Source organism: Perna viridis, chromosome 1 (genome assembly GCF_037379345.1).
Source record: "Perna viridis isolate PV_CMFRI_1.1 ecotype Kerala chromosome 1, ASM3737934v1, whole genome shotgun sequence".
Lineage (NCBI taxonomy): Eukaryota > Metazoa > Mollusca > Bivalvia > Mytilida > Mytilidae > Perna > Perna viridis.
In genome coordinates, this window is record NC_142445.1 from 25,456,190 (window position 1) to 25,476,990 (window position 20,801).

Here is a 20,801-nt window from a genome sequence, read left to right on the forward strand (position 1 = left end):
ATTTTTTTCAATATTGAATTGATTAGCTGTAGTACCAGTATTCAGTTTGGTTAAATTAATAATGGAAATAATTCTGTTTGTATTTTTCAGATGCAAGCAGCATGACCGATGAAGGGAAACCAGTTAGTGCTAGAGGCTTACCAAGAAAAAGGATGGCATCATTATCAGAGGAAACTGAGAGTGAGAGTGAGACGGAAACAAGCTCATCTGAGAGTGAAACTGAATCAGATTCTGATGATTCTCTACCAAGTCAGGGTAGCATGGTGGTTATGGATGCTCAGAGACCGTATGAAGATGTCCGTGTGAGGAGACGAGAGAGAGAGGTTGGACGTGGAAGTTCACGTAGGTTGAAGGATGAAGTAACTGTTGTTCAATCTGGATCAGGATATTCTCCACGACCCCCAGATACTCCAAGGTCTAGCCGTTACCATGGGAACAAAAGATCAAGGACTGCTATTCTAGAGGTCCAGGATGAGGTAGAACTTAACAGTAGTCAGCTGGAAGGAAGTTTGCAAGAAGAGAGAAGACTAGCTGTTCCTGGAGACAAGACTGGAGCCAGGAAGAGGAGAGTTATTGATGAAGGCCAGGTAATTACAGCACATACAGTGATGATGTTTGGGAGATAGAGTTGGTCTTCTTAATCACCTGTGGAACTACCTTAGGTAGTTAACTGGAAATTAAGATGGATATTTAAACTTTTTTTAGAAAGTTTGATAAATTTTGATAGAAAATTTATATCTCTTTCTCATTTGTACAGTCAACTATCTGTAGAAGTTCATCCGATATCTGTCATTTTTACATGATAAGACCAACTCTATCTTTTGAACATTATTAATGTATTTGCTGTAACTAAAAAAATAAGAGTAAAAATCTAAAGTTTTTTTTAAAATTTTATACTTTAAATAGATTAAGCCACTTCACTGGTATGTATTAATGTTAAGATTAAGAAATGAAGAAGTGATAAGAATTGTTAATGGTGGAATTTAAGATTTCTATTGTGTTACATATATTCATAAAATAGGTTAGTTATTTTTCTTTAAAGCTGAAAGCATGTCATAGAAATTTATTTGTAATTTGGTTCATTGTTGTAGTTGGCAAAAGATGTATGGAGTAAGAAAAAAATATTTGTGTTCCCATTAGTTCTTGTGTAACACCTAATTAACATTGTTGAAAAGGTATTAATTTTTTACGTTTACTTTTTTTCTGTAGATGATAACAAGTGATGGAGATGGTATTCTCCCTGCTCCATCTATAATGGTAGAAAGTCATGGTAAAAGTGGCCTTACTGTCAACTGGCAACTCCCCAACTCTGTTGATTCTAAATATAGACTTGTTCTCTATGTTGTCAACATCGTTGGAACTAAATTTACAAAGGAAATCACCACTAGTGATATAAGGTTAGTATTTAGAACTGATTATACACCTTGCTTGCAAAGTGTGTGTGTGTGTGTGTGGGGGGGGGGGGGTAAATAGCGATAGGGGTGTCCATCCTTCTTCCTTCCTTCTATTACAATGGGGGGACCCATTTCTTATCTGTTACTCCTCCCACACCATTGTATGAAATTGAATGAAACTTTCACAAAAGCTTTGTTTCATGCTCCCATTGTGCACCTTCTATTTTAGATTTTGATCCGAATCAATTTCGGCGTTTTGCATAGCAAAACATGGAGTTTACTTTTGATTTTATTTCTGTCAACAAATTTATTAGCAGAAACAAAAATTGGTACAAATTGGCCTATGAAGAGTTAACTTCTCATCCAATCATTCCTTATATTGCATGTGATAGAACCTTTCTGTGATGGATTTGGCTTTCTTTTCAATAGTTTTGGTTTTGACTACTCTCATATGCACTTAGGTTTTGGGTAAAGATCTTTCTAAATATTGATTCTAATGCTGCTGATGAGAGGTTACTCCTTAAAACACCTGTAGAACATATCAAAATTAGCAATATATATTATTGGTATTTTTGTATTTCATAAAGATACATTTTGCTACAATGTGTCTCTTTCATATCAAATGTTTACTATAAATCAAAATTCTGAGAGTGTATTTGGGTACATCCGTAAGGTATGTATAAAAGAAAATCTTGTACATTAATTGAATTTAGAAAATTTCTTAGATTTGTTTTTCATGTGAGCTTATGCCATCACTTGGCGTACGTCGTCATGGACAAGTTTTAAAAAATCTTCTCTGAAACTACTTGACTGGCATTTATGTTTCTTAGGGTGTTCTGCACAAAATTAATGTTGGGATTTTTGATCCATGAAAAAACATGGCCACTGTTACTAAAAATAGAACATAGGGTCAGATTGCAGTTTTTTGCAAATAACTCAAAAACCATTGCCTTTAGCAAATTTCTGGCTGGGTAATATTGTTCAGCATTATAAGATGGATCTATGCCAAAATTTTCAAAACGATTGGTCAGTTGATGTAGGAGTTATGGCCCCTGAAACAGTTTTTTTTTGCATTTTTCGCATGTTCAATTTGAAAATCTTCTTCTCAAAATCCATTGCACTTCAATGAAAGTTGGCATTTATGTTCCTTAGGGTATCCCACACAAAATGACTGTTGGGATTGTTGATTCACGAAAAAACATGGCCGCCATTACTAAAAATAGAACATAGGGGTCAGATGGCAGTTTTTGCAAATAACTCAAAAACTGTTGCCATTAGCAAATTTTTGGCATGGGGGAAATATTGTTCAGCATCATGAGACGGACCTATGCTAAAATTTTCAAAACCATTCATTGACTAATGTAGGAGTTACGACCCCTGAAACAGTTTTTTTGTTGTTTTTTTTCAGATGTAAAACTTTGAAAATCTTCTTCTCTTAAACCAGTTAAGATCATTGAATGAAAATAAGCATATAGTTCTTTAGTGTATTGTGCTCAAAATGACTGTTGTGATTTTTAATCCATGAATAGATATGGCTGCCTATACTAAAAATGGAAATTAGGGGTCATAAGACAGGTTTTTGAAAAAAATTCAAAAATTGTTGCCTTTAGCAAAATTCTGGTTCAGGTCATGAAAGTGCTATGAAAAGCATTTCTTGCATTTGACAATTTAGTTGATTTTAACTTAGCCTGTCTCATTCCTCAAGTTTTTCAAATAAGCAAATGGTTAACCAGGTGAGCAATTCAGGCTGTCTTGAGCCTCTAGTTTTTTTTATGTTTTATCAATACATAATTCTTGTATACAAAATGTTATGAATCACTTGATTCATATGAGAATCATATGATTATCATATTATTATAAATATATGATATTCAATATTATTCTCATATGTAAATATCGGCCCACTAACACATGATTATGACATGTTAATGAAAGATATATGACTGCCGGTATCTTGTAACAAGCATACAGTATGCATATGTACACTGAAGTATATGTTTATCATACCATGCTTGATTAATATGATAATCATATGCTACATTTCATATGATTGTCATGTGTGGCACATTTTAATTTCTTATCTCACTTTAAAATCAACTTTTTGATAAATATGACAACTTAGAATGTCCTGTTTACCGGTATTCCTTTGTTTTTAATCACCTGAGATGAGACTGGAAATCTCACATGCCTAAGAATGTGAAATATTTTTTTCTGAGGAGTGAAAATACATGTAGTTATTGTTTTTGTTGGTTTTTTTTTCAAGACTTGTTTAGTAAAGTCGAATTTTAAATTGTTTGGAGATTCACAAAGGTGATTACTTATACAGATTTTCTGTATTTTCTACCAATTTTGATTGCAAAGTACGCACTACGAATTGTGAATATCTCCATAGTACTTTTGTTTAAATTTCAGAAAGTTCAGGGTTTTACAGATCATTTCCATAGAATACTGTGAAAAATAGGGATTGTAATCAAGTAGAATAAACAGATCTGGATTCGGTTAAACCAACTTTCGGCAAAGTCTCCACAAAAAGATGGAATTTAATGAGTAAATTTTTTGAAATACTTTTTATAGGTTCACTTGTTAAATAAACTTAATTTAAACTGTTTCTTTAATAGCTTTGATATTGAAAAATCATTGCATCCCATGTAAATTGAGTAATGAGCTATTGACCTAGAAGTTTTTTTTGTTTACAGTTTTGAGTGTAATCTAGTTGAACATAACAAACAAGTAAGAGGAGTACAACACTGCTGGAACATCAGACCAGATAAAACGAAATGTGATATCAAAGGTCTTGTAGCTGGAATGACTTACAGGTAAATTGTTGAAAAAATTTGCAAAAAAAAGTTTTTACAAGAGTTACCTCTCCTGTTTCATTGAAAATTCTTTAGAAAATTTGAAATCCTGAATTTAAGTATACCCCACTCCAAGGAGAGGGAGGTACACAACCTCATAATCTTAGTATTGAAATGTTATTCTGTTCTTATTACAGAATTTACGTGATTGCTAACTATACCATGTTACATGGAGAGCAGCCCTGTGAGATACAGACATCATCTTCTGTTATATACTACACAACTGTTGGTCCACCAAGGGCACCGAAGCTCAGAATCATCAGTGTAGACTTATATCAGGTATGTTTTTACATAGTCACCCTTATTTTTTTTTCATTGCCCATAAATTTTGTGCGAGTACCCACGGATAGGTATATGTCTATAGAACTATTATTCATGTGGTTGTGATTTTTGTGATTTGGTCAAATTTCAGTTTGAATTTTAGAGGCTGTAATACAATCCATTAATTCAAATTCTATGAACTAATAAAATTTTGAAAAACCTAATTGATTGATTACCAAGAGAAAAATAACCTCTAAATTTATGAAACTTGAATGTACTTTTTTGTATCTGTGTATATTTTAATTCTTACTGGCATTTTTTGGTTTGAAATACTGAATTAAGATTCATATTTTCTTCGAATTTAATGCTATCCTTATTGAAAAAGAGGGAATGTTACAACTAATAATACTAGCTTAAATCTATTACTGTGAAAGTACTTTAATTCGTGCATACCAATTTTTGTGAATTAAGGAAGAAACACAAGTTGGTGGATTCTTGAATTTGTGGTTTTGAGGTTTCCATCATACACATCAATGGAAATCTCCTTTTTCATTGGGAATTGAATTTCATGGTTTGGCCTTCTCACAAAAACCATGAAAATTTGTACCCCACAAACAGTAGTACTTTCACAATATTTAAATTTTTACATTTTATTTCACCTGTTCATATTTATTTGCAGGCCTTACTTGAATGGGAGCCTCCAAGTTTCCACAAAGAACTTCAGATCAAAGGTTTCCAGATTTATGTAGACAACAAAACATTAGGTGGTGTAAGGAGTAAAGATACCAGGCAGATGCTCATTAACAATATGGTGGCAGGTAAGAATTATCTCCCTTTCATTCTAGTTGATATATTTGGTGTCATACCACTATTTCAAGTCTACTTTTTATGTTAATTTTAGCATTTTTAAAGCTCATACCTATAAAATGGATGGTTCATGTGAAATCTATATCTTTTTTAGTATATAAATAATTTCTTAATTCAAGTATAGAAAGAACAGAGGGAGGTTGCTGAATTTACTCTGAAAATTACAACACTTGTAATCTCTTGAATTGTTTCACATTTATGTTAGTAAAATTACAATTTTATCTTTTTACGTAGGTAAAACGATGAGTGTTTATGTTGTGGCTGTAGCCAAGCAGAGTGGTATACAAAGTGAACCCTCTCGTAAAATCCACTTGACTTGTCCGCGGAGACCACCTCCTGTTAACATCAGTCAGCAACCATCCTACAAAGCTGGATGTGTATTGGTCTCCTGGAACAGACCAGATGGGCATGTTTATTCCACCAATGAAGAAGATATTTCTTTATATGGGTAAGTAGATTCTTCTCTGTTTATAGTGAGAACAGATGATTAGTATAATGTTTCTCCTAATATTAAAGCTTACTTGTATCTTGAGCAAGTTATTTGTATACTTTAAAAGTTCTTTCATTCAGAATTGCTTTTCATGTTCAAGATTAATATATAGTTTTAATATGCAGCTATTCATGTATAAATGTCATCAGGGGTTAAAGTGCTCAAATGTTTACTTATGCTTTCAGCAATTTGAATTTTTTTTACTAGTTTTGTAAAATCATGTCTGTGTGTTAGAGAAAATTCATTTTGGTCGCTTAGTATGTAAAAAATATGGCTTCTTATTAATTAATTAAATTGTATTCTTTTTGTTTCAGAATTTATGTTGACAACAAATGGTATGGAGAAATAAAAGCTAACAAAGCCAGCAATCGTCATGGATACCAGTATTACTTAAATGACCTCCCCCCAGAACAGACATATGACATTAGTGTCAAGTCCATAGCTGGGTATAAACGTGTGGACCCTGACAGTACCCATGTTTTCTCCCTCAGTGATAGTCCTATGTCTAATATTCTCCCAGTCTCAGCTCCTGCAGCACCCAAGTCCCCTAAGTTAATGTTGGAGGGACTACATCCTGAGGGTATTGATGTTAGTTGGCAGGCCCCTCAACAGTTTGGTGATGCTGCTATCTCTGTAAGTCCTTGTTTCTGTATGATTTGAAGAGATTGATTAGTTATTTAATCATTTTTAGAGTTTCATTCTTTTAGACTACAAGAGAGTTGACAGTATGGTGTGTATTAAATAAATAACTGATCACTAGCACTTTTAGTACATTGTATCATGTTTCCAAATTTGTTTGTATTCTGATTTTGATTTAATCATATTTTATTCAGTAATTAAGCCTATTCAATCCCTTTCCAAAGAACAAAGTACAATACAACAGATCATATAAATACATTTGATATAAGTCATTTAAGGAGGTAGACCTAAGGTAAGGGTCACAACTCTTACAAATCATTGGAATGTTTGTATCCAGCATTTTACATCAATCTCATGTAAGCATCAAAGTAACTTGGATTTTATTTCATTCTGTTTCAAATGAAAGCCTGAAAAGCTTTGGTAAAATTGAATATAAATTTATTATGATTTCAAGAGTTATGTCCCTTATCCTAGGTTTACCTCCTTCAACAAGATCCTATTATCAGTTATCAGTATGGTTTCTAAATGAAATTAATGAGACAAATAACAAATATGTATTCTGATTACTTGTAACTTAGTTGATACTTACATATTTAAGGATAGTAAGTTAATGTATTCAAAAATCTTTATTTTTTTTTCAGGGTTACCAAATGTTGAAAAATGGCAAACTTTATGGCTCCATAATTCCTGCCGAGGTAAACAGCCTCCGAATCCGTGATGTCACACTTGGTGAGAAGATAACTCTTCAATTAATAGCCTTGACTGATCATCCTGTTGGAAAGCATGAAAGACGACATGAAACTACAGCAGATAAAGATTCTGGGATTGACGGTTCTGGACATCCTGAGGATAAAACTACATCAAGTGGTAAGTCTGAAATTTCTGTGATGTTTCTTTTGTATTGTCATCAATTGTGACTTCACTTTCTTAATAGAGCTTTGTTTAGTACACTGAAAGTAAGACTATATTTAGGTTTTATTAAATGATGAATATGAAATGTGAAAAGTGTGATTTTTCATAATTCAGAAATGGCTGCACTTCTTAATTGTTTATAAAATGTTATCAGTGTGAAATATTTTGAGATGAAAATCATAAGATTTGAAATTGATATGAGTTGTCATCAAGCATAGAGGTTTATATGCAGCATAAATTTGTTTTATTTTGCATACTAAAATGTTGACCCCTACTGATTGAAATGACCTTGACATACTCCTTTTAGTCAAAGTATCAATCAAATTAAAGAAATTTTAACCAGAATGCACCAGCAATGGTGAAAGCAGTTTTAGTTACCCTCTAAACTCTCCATTCGTCTGTCTGTCAAGGGTACTGTCTCTCTGTTACTGTAATTCAAAAAGTATTCAATCAATAATTTTCAAACTTATTTTTAATTCTCATTGATTGTAAATAAGTGCAGTTTTTTCTGACAACACAGCATTTCACTTACAAATAATGCACCATTGTATATCTTCACTGATCTTTTTTTGTCCAGCACGTATAGATAAACAAAAACTGATTTTGTTTACACGAGAAGTTATGGCTGCTACCGTTGATGGTTGGCCTTCTACTAATACTAACATTCAGGGTAAATTATAGAGCTAGTGCTTCAGTATACATCTCCTCTGTAGATATAAAACATACCTGACTATTAGATGTTGTATTTGTCTGTGTGTTTGTGTTTGTTGATTTATGCTTATAAATAAATTTTTTAAATCATGCAAAGGTGCTTAAAAGAAATGCCTATATGAAGGTTATTTTCAAATAATTGTCCAGTTATCAATTTATATGTAACTTATGGTTTTCAACATTTTTTACTGAACCAACCAGAGTTATGATCATTACATTTGGTCGGACAGACATTGACACCACTTTCAAAAAATGAATTATATGAGAAAAATATGTGTATATGTATCAACAATAAATATATTAAATAATTGATCATTTTAGATATTAAAATGGTTTTCATCCAGCACAGACAAGTGTCTTTAAACAGATAAAATAGGTTACTGTGAAAGTATTATTGTTCTTTGGGTACCAATTTTTCATAATTTTCATGGGTGAGCCAGACCACTAAATTTGGTTCCCAACGAAAAGCAGATTCCAATTGATGTGTGTGTACTGAAAACTTAAAAACCATGAATTCAAGAATCAATGAACTTGTGAATTTTTCATAATCAACAAAAATTGGTATCCAAGAATTAAAGTACTTTCACAGTAATTGTTGCGTAGAAAGTTTCAATAGCTTTTTCAAATTGTTAAGTTAACTACCTAGGGAAGTTTACCAGGTAACTATTAAAGCAACTGTATTCTGAGAAAATAAACATTGTATTTTCAGAAAGAAAGACAACTCTTAAATCCTAACATAATTAGAGTTCAAATGTATCTTAATTCCAGCATTGAATGGGAAATGCAGGGGCCATGGACCTTTTGACAATTGAAGCTGAAAATGGTCAATTAAAGTTACAGGATTTTACTTAGAATGTTAATAAATGACTCATTAATATCTTGAAAACTTGTTATATATGCTGAAATTGGCCCATTTGAAAAAAATTCTTTCCTGCTGGAATCCAGTCATAGAAATGTCTGTTCCTTTTTTTAAGCAGCTAAATTTTGTATCAATATTGAAGATATTTAGTCTACATACCCCTCCATTGCACATTTAATTTTTGATTATCCATGTGCAGTTCATTTGTTCTAGTGAAATTGACCTTTCGTAAGATATCAGTCATGCTTTTTGCCTTTTGTCTGTGTGTAATTACATTCTCAGATTTGCAAGAAAATCATCTGCTTGAAATAAAAGTCATATATTTGAACTGACAATGATCAAACCAAAATAATTATTTAATTTTCTATTAACACTTCAATATTTTTTTAAGAACATTTTAAACTTGTTAAATGATTTCTGGTTGACTCAGCTCACTCAAATTCTAGCTAGTCCTGAATACAATTTTTCAATGTATTTACTTTATAGCTATATAAATTTTGGCAAAACAAAAATTAGCCAGCCCTGCCAGAAAATAGCCAGTTTCGGGCTGGCATGCAGGCAACTATTTCTAACTCTGGTTGACTGTCATATTTCATATGAACATCATCGGTCAAATCATCCTTATTGATGCCATAATTTTAGATAAATTTTGACCAAATAAAACTTATTTTTAGACCTGTTCCTTGGTGACAAGTATGCTGGCTGTAGACCAGGGGCCAAGTTAGTGGTCCACTACACTGGATTAGTGCAACCTCCTTCGGAAGTGTGGTGTGAACAGGTATCAGGACACTCAGCACTTATTGTATGGAACAAAGGTAGGCATTGTTGATAAGTACTTTTATGAAATAAAAAAAATTTGAAGATCTTTTTAGGGTTTTTTCCATAAATATCTAAATTTATGTCCTATGTCATACCAATAACATCCATAATTTGATTTTCACTAATTTTTGGTAAACTGTATTAGATACACATTTAAAATGATGGTTCAAAACATTGAACTTTACTGGGTACATTCTAAGTATTTTAAATACAAAATATACCAGTTTTATATATTGTGAATTTTGATATACTGTACATGTAACCTCTCATCAGCAGCATTAAAATCAAATATGTAGGAAGATTATAATCAAAATATAAGTTGTATACAAGAAGTACTCAAAACCATAACTATCAAAAGAGAAAGCCAAATTTATCACCGAGAGGTTCTGCCATATGCAATGCAAGAAATGAAGCCTTAGTGTTTTACATATTTTTAAATTTGGAATACTGCAAGATTTCATAAATTGGGCAGATAAAATATGATATAATTCAGGTTCAGACAAAAATATATTGAATATTATGGGTGGTTTTGATGCCTCTGAATTTTTTCAGATTCCCATCTGTGGTGTTTAATCAAATCTGATTCACTCTACCTGTTGTTTCCAAGGAGAGACTAGTACCCTCCTAACATTATGAATCATTTCACATCTAATCTTAACCCCTTGACCATAACATGATGCTGAAAGGTTTTACTTAAGCATATGTTTAAGTTATAATGAATATTTTTTACAAGTTCACAAGTGTTTGCTATTGTAGAAACATTTTTATCAATCATAACAGGTGCAAATGTATTGTTGAGATATCAATCAGTGCCATGTAATTTTTGGATTTACTACTCCACATTGTATAATCCTGATATAGACTTGGTCCTCACTTTACCTATCGATAGGGTATTGTAAAGTGTTGATTGAGTAAACAAAAGACACTAATGTATAGTCATTCATCATGATTTACGGTAGTTAAGTATAATAAAATTGGACTATTCTTTATTCCTTCTCTGTATTTATCTTTAGGATTGGACCCTCTGAAAGATAGAAATCATATGCATTGTTAGGTTCCATTTAAAAACTATAGATAAAAAAGGAATTTCATCCTTAAACTTTGTTTGACTTAATGTTTGAGGACCTGCTATATCTTAAAAGATGATTTTATTTGCTCAAAAATAGACTTTTATTTGTGATGCCCTGCTTAGCGTTGATGTTGTTGATTAGTTTTAAATTCCCTCCTTTTCAGTATTTTGAAGTAGATGTTATCTTCTCCTTAACAATTGTAAACTATATATGCTATTAAATATCATAAATTGTAGTCAAGACACGGTACAGACGGCACTAAATAATGTAGCCTTGTTCACACGACTGTTCAAATACCACTATTGACACAATTCATCGACTGTGTATTTATTTCGGCAGTTTTGCATTGATATATTTTATTGAACTTTTTCATATGGAACGTTTGCTCAATTTAATATTTGATGATTTTGTAAAATGTAGGCGTGTTCAGCCTTTACTTTTGTGCCCTAAATATCAGAGAGAAACCAAAGTTACTGTGATGAATAATAGATTCAGGTCAAAAATTACATGTCAGGAAAATTAATCTGCATTAAGGTCTATGGTGGATAGTTTTGTATCATATGGATGTATTGAAACTGGATCATGATAAATTTTGTTCTAGAGGAATTAAAACTTAGTGAAATATCTTGATCTTGTCTTAAACATCAATTCACTCTGGCTATAAATTGATTTTATCTAAGGATATATTCATTGATGTGTGGATTTTACATATCTGTATGTTGGTAAGTGATAGAGGTGCTTTTAAAATACCTTAATGGCCTTTTTGTTGATACAATCAGACATTTTCCATAATGGATCATTAAAAATTTGTTATCTTTCTAGATTTATTAAATTTAACATTGTTGTTAATTTTGAACTAAATACATGATATTTTAGATGAATCGCCTTTATGTTTTTAAGAATAATTTTTTTTTGAATATTTTAAGTACAGCAAAGAAATCATTTGGATTAAAAATTAGTTTAGCCAATTTTCTCTGTGTACATGAAATAACTGCTGTTACCATAACTTTTACAACTGTTTCGTTTTGTTTTGTTTTTGTTTTTGTTTTTTTTTGGGGGGGGGGGGTTAAAGTGTAAAAATATCATTTTTCCACTGTTGAAGTTGAAAATTTGAAAATGTGGGATTAACACAAGCTTTGAAACCTTGTTTTCTTAATCCATTAGGTTTTACTTGGAGTATATGTTTGGTACAAATTCCCTATTTAATTTTCTGATATCTGTCTTTAGTTTGACACCTGACTTTTCAAACAGTTGATGGTTTCCAGACAACAGACCATGATAGTACACCCAGTTGTTGAACAAATATATTGATCTTATAATGGTAAAATTTAATATCAGAGTGCAATTTTCAGATTAAACTTATCTGTCAACGCTGGCAAGTTTAATAAATTCTGAGTTGAAGTTTAATTTGATAAATCTATAATACATCATTATTTACCATTATCTTGTCTATCTTTATAAAGTTACCACTGGGGATATAAGGCTGATTGTGGTATGGGGAAGAATTATTCATGAAATGATGATAATATTTTTCCTTAGAAGTGTTTCAAAATTTATGAAGGAGAGGTTTGATGATTGTAGAATGTCAGAGTAGAAATATAGTATAGAGTTACTTGGGATAGTGGAGATCAGATGGCAGGGTTGCATAGTATTGCTATCGTATAAAGAAACATTTATTGGTAAAATGCCTGAAAAATGTTTAAAAGAAATTTGTGATGATAACCACATTTAAATCCATGGTGGATGTTAGACTTTAGATTAATTGTCCATGAGACCGGACTGATAGGTGCTGGGATCCAGCTTTACGGATACTACAGCAATCCCTGGATTTCATTTCTATACCTCATATTTATTGAGGATGTATTTTCATAGGAATATCTTCTGGCATACGTACATTACATGCATGAAATTATCAAACATTTCTAACAAATTGAGGTTCAAACCTCTCCCCCTTTGGATCTGCAACAGATTTCATAAGTTGGACACGAACATTTTAATAGCAAGTTTTTTCAAGCAGTATTTGTCTCAAAATGGTGTGTACCTATAAGTTAACCGAGAATAAGTTTGAACAAGTATTCATTCATGAACTAAATGTATAAATATCAGTTAAACATTTAAAAAGTTTAAAAAGTATAAATTCAATCTTTTTTATTTGTAACATCTTGCATGAAATTGGTACTCAGATACTAACAAGTGTACTGGTGTATAAATATCCTTTAGACATAATAAGAGGAGCAGATAAGAAAAAACAAATAGCTTTCAAAATGAAGTCAAACTCTGAGGGTATTTAAACATCACTTTTCAGTACAAATTCATGCATTGAATTTAAAATAAGAAAAATGAGGTTTAAATTTCTATACAAAGGGAGTCTTATCAACTTTGTGCATGGTGAAAATATTGGTAACCATAACTGATAAAAATAATGACTAGTATTTTGATAGATTTGAGTAAATTAGTATTGATAATATTCATAATGTTGTTTTAGTTCGGACATTTTAATTGATTCGGTTGACAAAAGTTGCATACAGGCTTCAGACTTTGTAAAGACTGACCCTATAGATTTTTATGGGCTACCAATCAATAACACTTTCAAAAGTACTAGTCCAACTAATGATAATGCAACATTTCCTAAGGTTTAAATGTAGTCATGTCTGAATATTGAAATTTGTTTAGGTGACCCTTAACTATTATTTGAAATTATATCCCTATGTAATGTGCAAGAAATAAAATCTTTAAAAAAATCATAAACATGAGGACTCTTCTACTGTCTAAAAATCAAGTTTCATGAATTGTTTATAAAATTGAAATCTTAGTGTAAATATATGTTTGCCAAACATCTTCAGTGAGAAAAACTAGGAAAATATAGGAACCAAATATATTAGATGTAATGTACCTTAATTTTGATTCTACACAAAGCTGGAAAATAAGTACATTTACCTTTCTGCCTGACTTTATTTAAAACTGGTACCAGACTTCAAAACAAATTCAAACAAAATATTTTATTTGTCACACTCTTATTGAATAATAAAAAATGATAAATGCATGGTTATTTACAGGTTTATTGTGTGTTAAGTTGTGTTTACCCAGATAATAAAATTAATGGAGTTTAAAGTTTTGATTTGGTAGATAGAAACACTATTATAAAAACAATAATGAGCTACTGCAATCATAATTGGGAAAATTAAATCGTTTATATTTATATATGGATTTTGACATTTAATTGCTATGGTAAGCTTGTTATGAAGTTTGTTTTAGTCTTTTGTATACATACATTACATACGAACAGCAACTCTATCTCTCTGTAGGAAATATGGCTTGGGTATTTATTGGGTCTTAGAATTTTTTTTATCAATACTGAGAGAAAGTTTGGATGTTTTAATCTAAGATATTTTTAATCAATAAAGTTGTGAGACAGAAAACACCAATAGTTTACTGTAGTTGTGCCAAAATGTGCCTTGGCTATCTTAGGGGATATGGTCATTATCTATTCTCTTTGAAATTTAACTTTAATAATCATGTTTCAGACTTTATTCATAATAAATACTGCCATGTTAGTATTTTTCTCAGGGTTTTGTGTCCGACAAAGTGTACAAAAAAAAAAAAAAAACAGATTTACATATTTTTTTCTTAAGCCTTAATTCTATGCCATAAATTTTGCTTCAGCTAAGAAATTCTGATCTCAGAAATTTTTTGGGAAATTTCTCAAATTATGCCACTACTGGTAAATACCCTTACTGAAACTGAAATTTTCATCCAGTAAAAATAACCGTATATTCAGAATTATTTTTTTAAATAAAAAGTATTGTAAAGATATATTATGGCTTCCTTTCTAAGATTTACCAGTACTGATCAGGATGATTTGTTTCAATATAGGAATACCACTACTTGAGTTACCTACGGAGCAGATAGAGAACACCCGTATTCCATTTCCAGGTTTTAACCTTTTTGTTTAAGCTTTGGTGCTTTTTGCTTGATTCGGAAGATTAATGCTGTTGTAGACTGAAAACTAATGATTTGAAGAAATTTCTTTGATATGTATTTTTGGGAATTGTATTATAACAGATGAAGTTTATGTTATTCTGAATCTAATACATATGTGTTTGGTGTTGAAAATACCTAGAGCTTTTTATCTTGTACAGTGGAACCTTTTTAAACTTTAGAACTGGTTTGGTTTAGATAGGTGTTTAGTTCACAAAGGTTCAGAATATATTTAAATTGATATAAAGTGTCTTGTTTAGACAGGTTTTTGAATTATTCAGGGTTTGGTTTAGACAGGTTCCATTGTACAATAAACCCTATGCCCTCAAATGCAGGTAATCGGAAAAGAGATTGTTCATTTTTTGTTGAGTTGACTTATTTTTACTTCAATAAAGGCATACTTTTCCTACCTAACTCCTGAACTGAACTTTGCTACTGGTCAGGGAGTAGATCTTGTTGTTTTCAGGACAGATGCAATTCTCACTAATCTGCTCACTAAAATTTTATTCCTCTGTGAAAATTGTTGTGTGATGGCATTTTTGAGAGCAAAATATCAACAACCTGTAAAATGTTTTTTTCTTAAATTTTGGGCATGAACTTGTTTCACAGGAGAGGATGAAAAATCAGTTGGCAAGAACTACTCCTTGACCGAGATATAAGAAGAAACATTTCTCTCACATATTGAATTAATTTTTCGAGAGAAGTATACTTTCTGTTACGTTTTTCTTAACTGAGTTGTTGGGTGTGTTATGTCTAAATTATTCACGCTCATTTTTCAAATTGCTTTTTAAAGGGCTAATTTAAAAGAAGAAAATGATGTGACAGTTCTATTATATTTTCTTTTTACTATATGAGTAGAGAGTACATGCATTATTTACAAACTGTCAAATATGTCTCTATAGTCAAAAGGTCTATTTTATTTTAAGGAACGACTCTATCCTTTTAAACCCATATTTTGTTTAAAAGAAATTACAAATTCTTTCCCCTTTTAAAAAAACGTTTAAAAAAAAAAGTAGAAACATTATCTGCAAAAAAATAATTTCTAATATAAAAGTAACAAAAATCTAACACTATAAGCCAAACTGACATTTTGAGTTTAAGCTGGTGAGTCTACCATGAAAATCAATTTATGGGATTTAAAACAATTATTTTGCCCAATCAAATTTCAGGATTTAACTTAAATTCTTCTGTTTTCAGATGATGAGCCTAGAAGTCACTTCATTCGTCCTGAGAGTTATCAGGTGACATGGTGGCCTGGAGATCGGCCTGAAGATGATATTAACAGTGATAGTACCACTGGTGAGGACAAAAAACTCATCTGAGTGCTCATTATTCTCTCAATTCTAGTAAATGTATAGAAGAGGATGCCTTGAAAAAGGATCTGCTTGAAACCCCTTTCATTATTTAAGTGTGTAAAGTGCTGTACTATTGTTCTCTCATTATAGCAATATAGGAATTTCTTTTTGATAAATATGGTTTTAATTTTGTGATAAAAGATGTACTTCAGTTGGAACTATTTTCATGAAGTGATGAGTAATTCCATGTGACATCTTTCCAAATGTATTAACTGCGATGCTAAGGACTATTTTTCTATTAGAAGACTACATGTTATGATATAAATTGGATCTTAGATGAACTTGTCCGTCTTCATGTCTTGTAATGATATGGATGTACAAAACTGTCTCAACATGATACAAGTAGATGAATCTATTCAAAATTTATGTAATAAGTATAACATAGGAGAAGCTGTTGTTTTGCTCATGTCCATCATTTACAACATGTCTATATCATTTTTTTGTAGATGACCACTTACTGATCACCAACCTTCGGCCATCCACATCTTACACTGTTGTGGTAGAGGCCAGGAAGATGGAGAAATACAAAGATATTGATGAAGGTCAGTTTTGAAAATAAATTAACAGATGCTATTCTGAGACATAAAATGTTGCTGTAGAATGATTGTGAATATTCAGATTTCAAATTGATTACACTTTTTAAAAATTGAGAAATAAGATTATTTTGATTTTGATTCAGAATAATGTGTCTTTTTTTGTTTTTCTGGCTGCTGCTTTTGTGATCTAGCATCAAAAATGTGGCAAGGGATTATGTATGCATTTGACCTTGGATGATCTTATAATAAGTATTGTACATTTATATTTCAGAGGAGACCAAGGGGAAGCATTCCTCAATGAATGCCTTTATTATTGGATCTAAGGCTGAACCCCTGACAATAAAGACTGCCAGACCACCAGATCCTCCCAGTAACCTTGGTGTCATTACTACAACATGTTCTGGTATCAGGTTAGCTTGGGACTCTCCCAGAGAACATGGTGTAGAAGTCATAGGTATGTTCAACTTAAGTAATAATTTTGATAAATATTTGGTTATTCTAACATCATTATTTGCCAATTCTAAATGGTGTATGGTATACCTCATGGTAAGATAACTATTGCTGATACGATGAAACCTGTATTAATCAAACATATTTGAAGTTCATTCATATCATTATTAGTACATTCTGAACCTGTATTAAGCAAACACCTTTCTAAACCTAATATTTGTTTTTTTTTAGTATGAAATGTTTATGGTTTACTTAGGTTTCACTGTATAACGTGAATTAGACATTAAAAAAAATCAAAAAAAAAGATGGTATTTTTTAATAGTAAAATACGTAACTTTTGTGAATGATTTGAAAATATATAGCTCTGAACATAAACAGAAAGGAAAAAAGAATTTTTTCTGATATTCATTGATCATGAGAGAGATATAAGAATTTTTTTCTTTTTACAGGAATAAGAATTGATGCAGTCTCACTAAACACTAGTGAACCTCATCATGTCAGTGTTGATGTACTGCCTGACACCCACGAAGCCAACATTGAGAATCTACGGGAAAAGACAGATTATATCCTACGTGTTACTGCCATTACTGATGAATATTTTGACCGTCTACCTGAAAAACATAGACTGAGAAAGCTGAGAGCTTTACCTAGGGATACTATCACGGCACCTGAAGATTCAAAATGGTTACCTAATTCTAGTATTATTTGTAAAACGGCCGGCACCGAACCTCCAGCAAACATTCGTGTTTCCAAAGCATCAACAAATAACATGAAGTTGACATGGACACCACCTATAGTGTATGGATCTAATAGATTAACTGGCCAAATTATTCGCTGGTGGGATGTTAAGGCTACTAAACAAGTTGATGATGATTTCCACATTGCTTGTCATCAAAATCTAATGCCAAATGATGATAATGTCATACTTCAGGACTTAGTGCCAGGAATTCAATACAAGATTGTAATAGAAGCTGTTGTCAGTGTCAAAACTTCATTGGACAAGGACAAACATGATCATGGCATGGAGAAAAATAGACGAACAGCTCATGTTATGTCCAAGCCCATGTATGCCAGAGCTAGGGCTCCAACCGAGCCTCCTAGGCTGTATGTAACAGGGTACACACAAACCACTTGTCAGCTTTACTGGGAGAAACCACTTCTTGTTACTGTTACAGGGAAGGATGAAAATGGGAGAGCAAAATACCTACGCAGATATCTTGAAGGATATAAATTAGAAATTAATGGAAAGACTTACAGTTGTCTAGGACCCAATGCTCAGAGTTGTGCATTGACCAAATGTAAACCTGGCAAGAAGTACTTGATTACCCTTGTAGCACTAACTTGTACAGAGGAAGGAAAGAAAGAAAGGAAGAGAAAGGTAAACAAATTTCTATGTGTCTTAATAATAATAATGATAATAATAATAATAATACTTTATTTCAAGAGGGTAACACAGTAATGAAGGACAGTGGATAAGGGGTTGGATGAGGGAGTGAGGAGAAACTTGAGTGAAATCGACAGGACTTTTTTCTTATTTCAAATTTAGGGAAGGATGTTTGAATGAAGGGGAAGGAAGTGGGAGTTGCTACATCAGCTCATTCCATTCCACACAAAAACCTTTGCCTATGTTTTAAGACAAAATATTTTTCTTTGAACAAGTAATTGCTTTACACAAGCCCCAAATTGCAGTTATATTGCTGGAACCCTGTTGTCAGTGAATTCTTGAAATTTGGTGTCATTGTATTTAATGTATCATGTGCTGAAAAGAATGTGTAAGTGACAATGTTTGTGATATACTGATATCCATTTGTTCAATATTTTTATTTGAGTACAGATAGACAGAATGCGTCCTTTATTAAGTCTTCAATTATCTATTATTACATAATGCAATAAATATCAATTTTTAATTTTTTTTTTCAAAACCTATTCAAGAGACATCAGAATTACATAACAGTGTGAGACTTATCCTTGTCATTGACTATTTTTATAATCTATTAAAGTTTTATTAACATTCAAAAGAATATTGAAAGCAGCGCCACAGTGTAAACCTGTTCTTTAATATATTCAAAAATATGTATATGTTTTAAATAAGATCTTAAAGTAGGTTGGACAGTATAACAATTTATGTGTCAGTCCCTGCAAGAGTCAGGCAGTCAGTGAAACATTGTATTAAAAAAAAACATCATTTTGATAGTGCACTTTATTTGCACCATCAGAATCAAGGAAAACTGACAAGATTTTCCGAATCATGTTGAACCATTGAGTTACAATTTCATTGAAATGCAATGAAATGAACATTTCTAGGGCAGATAACTCTGTCAAAAACCTCATTTTTCTAAGATTCTGTTGAAAAAGTTATGAGCAAATCCAATGATGCAGGGATCAAATAATGGTCTTTTCAAGTAGAGAAAGCATCCTTGAGTGATATTATATTGTATGATCGATGGGGTTTTGACATGCATGTTTCTGATTTTTCCCATTTTGCCTGATTCTTACAAACACTTACACTTAAATACCACATACAAGAGATGACATAATAAACTTTTGTCTACTCAATTCAGACACCACCAACACCCTACAGTTGCCACATGCATAGAGCTATCTTATATTATGTCAGTAGGGTTTTAATCAACTTTAATTACTACCTGGCAAAGACCCAGTGAACCTAATTAAATGTAAAGTCTTAGGTAAAGTTCCCTCTAAGAATCATGTAATGTAATGGGTTGTGAAGATATGTACATTATTGTATAGCTATATATTTGTTCAATTCTACCAAGAAAAAATACAGGAAAATTTCATCCACAGTTTGTACACTGTTTGGTTATTTTTCTGTAACCAGTCAAAATTGCCGCATAGTTAAAAGCATTCTTAGGGAAACCAACATGACAGGGATTAAACACCATATAGGGTACTTCAGGTTAATTATCAAATAGGTTATAAATTACTCTTTTCCTGATTTTTAGAAGGAGTTATACTTTTTAAAAAAAATATCATTGTTTATAGTTGCTGACACATACTTTGGAAGGCTGATTTAAGTTAAACAAATGATACTGTTGGTAGTATTACACATCAAAATGATATTCTGAATTCTTTTGCAGTATAAGGGAGTATACAGAACAGTAAACCCACAGAACATCAACTACTCTGCTATCTTGGATGATGAGGATAATTTAGATGCCTCTCCATCAGATTCAATAGAGGTTGTTTTACCCAGGAACCAAGAAGGTAAGATATTATCAGGAGGTAGTTGATTCATTTTGAAGCACTTAATTTAGACTTCTTTGGGGGTTTTATAGCCCCACCACATATAGTAGCTGTTTGTACTCAAATAACATTTGACTTTGTTGATAATGCATCACTATGTATTAATAATGAGTGAAAGTTGAATATCGCAAAATATCAACTCAAGTTTTTTAATTTTAACGAAGTTCAAACAATCACTTGCTAACTGTGAACATCATTTCCAAAATATGTCACTTCTGAAAGAACAATTTTTAGCCGTATTTCAAAGTAGGACATAGCCTATACTCTGTCAGTTTTATATGATACAATGTACTGTGAAGGTATTATTGTTTATTGGGTACCAATTTTTGTGGTTTTCGTGG

The 20,801-nt window shown here is 31.8% G+C and overlaps 1 protein-coding gene across 7 annotated transcripts in view; it reads left to right on the forward strand.

Annotated features, from left to right (window-relative positions):
- LOC148627952 (uncharacterized) overlaps positions 1–20,801 on the forward strand; it is a 78,600-nt gene that overhangs the window by 44,049 nt on the left and 13,750 nt on the right. For all 7 annotated transcript variants that reach the window (XM_088582085.1, XM_088582093.1, XM_088582103.1 and 4 more), the window contains 16 exons: positions 91–587; positions 1,210–1,397; positions 4,091–4,210; positions 4,387–4,528; positions 5,190–5,328; positions 5,612–5,825; positions 6,182–6,500; positions 7,148–7,373; positions 7,996–8,088; positions 9,663–9,803; positions 14,751–14,810; positions 16,053–16,154; positions 16,657–16,752; positions 17,018–17,200; positions 17,646–18,574; positions 20,295–20,421. In XM_088582085.1, the coding sequence (XP_088438211.1) occupies positions 91–587; positions 1,210–1,397; positions 4,091–4,210; positions 4,387–4,528; positions 5,190–5,328; positions 5,612–5,825; positions 6,182–6,500; positions 7,148–7,373; positions 7,996–8,088; positions 9,663–9,803; positions 14,751–14,810; positions 16,053–16,154; positions 16,657–16,752; positions 17,018–17,200; positions 17,646–18,574; positions 20,295–20,421 (3,576 nt within the window). The remainder of the gene's footprint in view (positions 1–90; positions 588–1,209; positions 1,398–4,090; positions 4,211–4,386; positions 4,529–5,189; positions 5,329–5,611; positions 5,826–6,181; positions 6,501–7,147; positions 7,374–7,995; positions 8,089–9,662; positions 9,804–14,750; positions 14,811–16,052; positions 16,155–16,656; positions 16,753–17,017; positions 17,201–17,645; positions 18,575–20,294; positions 20,422–20,801) is intronic.